The sequence below is a fragment of the Myodes glareolus genome, chromosome 9 (genome assembly GCF_982192425.1).
Source record: "Myodes glareolus chromosome 9, mMyoGla1.1, whole genome shotgun sequence".
NCBI lineage: Eukaryota > Metazoa > Chordata > Mammalia > Rodentia > Cricetidae > Myodes > Myodes glareolus.
In genome coordinates this window covers 34,700,897-34,705,813 of record NC_142034.1, presented here as the reverse complement: position 1 = coordinate 34,705,813, position 4,917 = coordinate 34,700,897, and the positions used below count along the sequence as shown (strand labels likewise).

Here is a 4,917-nt window from a genome sequence, read left to right as displayed (position 1 = left end):
TCAGTCCAGCACGGGACTTCGTGGCTTACATCTTCTTGGAGGTCCTTTGCATGGCTTCAGCTTCCTATTCCTTGCCCGTCCCTCATGTGGGCTATGTGTATGGGGTCCTAGAGGAACAGGGAAGGTCCTAAGGGTAAACCTATTGGACAGGGCTCAGGAGACTGAGCTGGGCTCATTACTACTGGGGCCTGGGCAACAATGGGACTTGTTAAAAAGTTTCTGTATGTCTCAAAACATATGTTTTTTTAGGAAGTCATCCTTGGTGGTTCAACACACCAAGATATTGAGAATTTTTGTGATTCCCTTGATGTAGAGTTTGCCATCTAAGATCCAAAAAGACAAAGTCCTCAATGGGGGCTGGAGAGATGGCTCAGTGCTCAAGACGTGTTCTGCTCTTAAAGAGGACCTGAGTTAAGTTCGTAGCACCCGTATCAGGTGGCTCACAACCACCTGTAACTCCAGCTCTAGAGAATTTGGCATCTCTTGTTTCTGTAGGCACCTGTACTCATGCGCATGTGCACAGGCACACAGATACACACACACACACACACACACAGATACACACACACAGAGATACACACACACAGATACACACACACATACAGATGCACACACAGATACACACACAAAGAGAGAGATACACACACACACAGATACACACACACAGATACACACACAGATACACACACACACAGATACACACACACAGAGATACACACACACAGATACACACACACACAGATACACACACACAGATACACACACAGATACACACACAGATACACACACACAGATACACACACACAGAGATACACACACAGATACACACACAGATACACACACAGAATTTAGAAATGAAAACTTTTGATATCTATGACAGAGTTCCCTACAGACTCAGAGCAAAGAAGGCAGAATTATGCCCTTTAGTGGCAAGAAGGTGAGCTAGTATTTGAAGAAGCTCATTGAATAAAAGAAGCTGACCTGTTCAGCTAAGGAAAATACGTATGCCACAAGCAATCTAATTTTGAAGACACTTTCTCTGCTCTCTGATTGTACCTTTCTAAAACAACATTCTAATCCTGTTTTGCAAATCTGTGTTACAGTTTTTAAGTTCCCCATCCTGTGCCTCTTTCAGAGGGGCATTAATATTCTACTGCATTACACCATGGTCTAGCAAAGATCCTCTATCTTAGTGCATTTGATTGGCTACCACCGTGCATCATGGCCTGAGTGACTTGCAAGCAACGGCCATGAATGGAAGAAAATAATCAGACATCTCGATAGCTCCCTCCAAGGCTCAGAGAAGAGCAAGGAGGGCAGGAAAGAATGTAAGAGCTGGAAGAAGAGGTGGAGCGTCATGTAGCTATTTCCCCCAACTGAATCAGGTCCACCAGGAGAGAAGACTAGGGAAATGGACAAAATTCACCCACAGAGCTGTTCCCCAGCGTTATAGCATGCAGGACACTGTTCTACAGAAGAAAAGACTCTGGCAGAAGCTGCATAGGAACCTACATGGATTCACCTCCCATGAGTCGTCACCCATTCCCGGGTGAGCCGAGTTATGTAGTCACCCATGTTCCTGTGGGTAATCCATCCCAATCAGGTCATTGGTTCTCCAAGCCAGACTCTGGGGCAATTGTTCCTTTAGTCTATCGGTGCTCTCTCTGGACTGGAGAGACATTTGTGCTCATCTTGTTGAATGGCATCCCTTATCTCCCAAACCACCAGGATTTGATTACATTTCAACGTGTGAATGTAGGGAGAACACAAAAATTTACCCAGTAACAGTTCCTATGAGGAGAAGTTGGGAAGATTTATAGTGGAAAGATCTTTAACTTGTTTTTACAGCTTCAAGTACAATTTTCAAAGTAAAAAGTTCAATTAGAAACATTTTTAAGATTGGGCATGGTGGCGCACGCCTTTAATCCCAGCCCTTGGAAAGCAGAAGTAGGAAGATCTCTGTGAGTTCAAAGCCAACCTGATCTACATAGCAAGCTCCAGGAGAGCCAGGACAACGTAGAAAGACCCTGGTTTAAAACACACACACGCACACACACACACACACACACACACACACTCACATATGCACACACGCGCGCGCACACACACACACAGTTATTTCATGCTTTTCTCTTTTATTTTTTTTTGCTAAATGTAAAAATGAGAAGATGTGACACCCAAAACTGTAGCAACCACATTCAGCATGAGAGGAAAAGTAAGGTATCGCCAAGAAGACAACACAGAGACATAACATATTTTTATCTGATGAATTAACCACTCAAAAGTACTTGTCCTAAGGTCTTCTATCTGAGACAGGGGTTTCCTCCTTATTTGAGGTGTCATTAGCTTAGTCGGCTCTTGGCCAGCAAAGGCATCTCATTGATACAGATCTCAGAGGAGATGGCCAATGTTTTCTGGGCAATTTACTCCACCCCCACTCTGGTCCAGAAATATCACACAGTGAGCACCTCATTGGGGGTGGAGGCTGTTGTCACACAGAGTGAAGATGGGAGATTTGTCCAGCATGGTGGGTCAGGAGGTTGTGACAGAGAACACAGCTGGAGGACCACAGACCCTGCTCCTGGAGAAGAGGCGACCTGGAGGACGTGAACAGACATGTCCCGAGACATTTAAACGTCTTTGTTGTGAAGGGAGAACCTGGCTTAGATGACATCGATCACACAAGTCCACACCACCCTCCTCTCTAGTCCAAACTTTGCCTGTGAATATGGATAAATGTGTGGGGAAGAACAGGAGGAAGAAACAGAGACAGGACCATCATGGTGCACAGAGAACCCAGGAGGAGCCTGTGACTTCCATGTCTTCTTTGGGATGGCACTGGAGGGAAGCTGGGGAAGCTCCTGCATGTGCTTTAAGCCTGCATTGGTTTGCAAACTGATGCACCTCCTCAGGGAGACACAGAGAACACACACGGAGATAACGCAGGAGGAGGGGGAAGGCTAGATGCAGGGGAATGGAGAAATACCTGCTTGCCAGATGCAGTTCAAGGCGTTTGGAGGCTTTCAGAGAAATGTTCTACACCCTTGGCCCCCAGGGGCTTTCCCTCCAGGGTGGGGATCCACACCTGTGGCCCCGAGGCTAGACTCAGTGGAACCACATTCTTCTAACACTTGCTTTGGCTTTTGAGCAAGTGGCTGTGCTCTGAGTGTCCTTGTTTGTAAATCTGTTTAATAGGATGGAAACCTATCCACTGTCAGGTTTCTGAGGACAGATGAGACACAGGTGTGAGAGCCCCTAACACAGTTCTTGTTACAGGAGTGGCCTATCAAGGACTATTAGTGAAATCCAACTTGAACTTTGTGAGGGCTTTCCTTTGCATTTACCTGGGATCGTGCAAGCTCAGGGAAATTTACCATTTAAAGTCATCCTGTCTAACATTCACTGCTGTGGGATAATGCTCTTGTACACTCTAAAGATTTGTCACTCGTATTGGTTTAATAAAACGCTGATTGTCCAGTAGCCAGGCCGGAAGTATAAGTGGAGCAGCCAGACTAGGAGGATTCTGGGAAGAGGAAAGGCAGGGATGAAGTCACCAGCCAGACACAGAGGAAGCAAAATGAGAATGCTTTACTGAGAAAAGGTACCAAGCCATGCGGCTAAACATAGACAAGAATTATGGGTTAATATAAGTTGTAAGAGCTAGTTAATAATAAGTCTAAGCTCATATGCCAAATGAATATAATTAATATAAGACCCTGTATGTTGCTTTGGAACTGAACAGTTGAGGGGCCAGGCGGGCGAGAAACTTCTGTCTAAAATTTACTCCCGGTTGCAAATTGTTAGGTTCTTTGCTAATTTCTTCATGGCTGCCTGCATCTCCTGGTTTCTGAGTGTGTAGATCATGGGGTTGAGCATGGGGGTCAAGACTGTGTAGCTGATGGACACAGCTTTGTCCAAGGGAAAGGGAGTGAACGGCCGGGAATAGATATAGATGCAGGGGATGAAGATCATAGACACCACGATGATGTGGGTGGTGCAGGTGGAGGCCGCCTTCCTCCTTGCCTGCCCTGAGTGAGACCTCAGCATCACCAGGATGACAGTGTAAGAGATGAGAAGGAGGAGGAACCAGATGAGGACCAGCATCCCACTGTTGGAGATCATGAGGAACTCCAGCAGGGAGGTGTCCGTGCAGGCAAGTCTCAGCACTTGGGGGACATCACAGAAGAAGTTATCCAGGACATTGGGGCCACAGAAGGGCAGTGGGAGCATCAGAGACAGCTGGACAATGGAATGGGCAAAGCCTCCTATCCAGGCAGCCACCACCAGCCCCACACACAGCCTAGTGTTCATGATGGAGACATAGTGGAGGGGCCGGGAGATGGCTATGTAGCGGTCGTAGGCCATCACGGAGAGGAAGAAGACAGTCCCACCACCCAAAAAGTGGAAGAAGAAGATCTGGGCCATGCAGCCCTGGTAGGAGATGGTCTTGATCTCATGAAAGAAGTCAACCAGCATCTTTGGGCAGGTGACTGAGGAGAAGCAGAGGTCTATGACTGCCAGATTGCGAAGCAGGAAGTACATAGGTGTGTGGAGCCTGGCATCCGAGGTCACCGTGACTATGATGAGGAGGTTTCCCACCACAGTTGTGCTGTAGACAAACAAGAACACCAGAAACAGGAAGGACTGGAGCTCAGGACTCTGTGAGAACCCTGTCAAGACGAATTCTGACACCCATGTGAGGTTGGTCTGGCCCATAGCGTCTTCTCCATGCACTTAGAGGAAATGGACGACAACACGGATGTCTGAGTGTCTCCCTGCCCTTTTCAGTATCAGAATTGTTCAGTTCCCTAGGACGGGCCCCTCATGTGAAGACCACGACATCACTTGCCAGCTCGGCTCTGTGGAGTTGGCGAGTAGCTGCTGCAATGCACAATCATGAGATACTGATTTTGTTTT

At 47.1% G+C, this 4,917-nt stretch overlaps 1 protein-coding gene across 1 annotated transcript; it reads right to left on the bottom strand.

Annotated features, from left to right (window-relative positions):
* Window positions 1-3,780: 3,780 nt before the first annotated feature.
* On the bottom strand, window positions 3,781-4,716 carry LOC148120812 (olfactory receptor 4D1-like). The gene has a single exon (XM_087909531.1). The coding sequence runs from the start codon at window positions 4,714-4,716 to the stop codon at window positions 3,781-3,783; it is 936 nt and encodes a 311-aa protein (XP_087765657.1).
* Window positions 4,717-4,917: the final 201 nt, after the last annotated feature.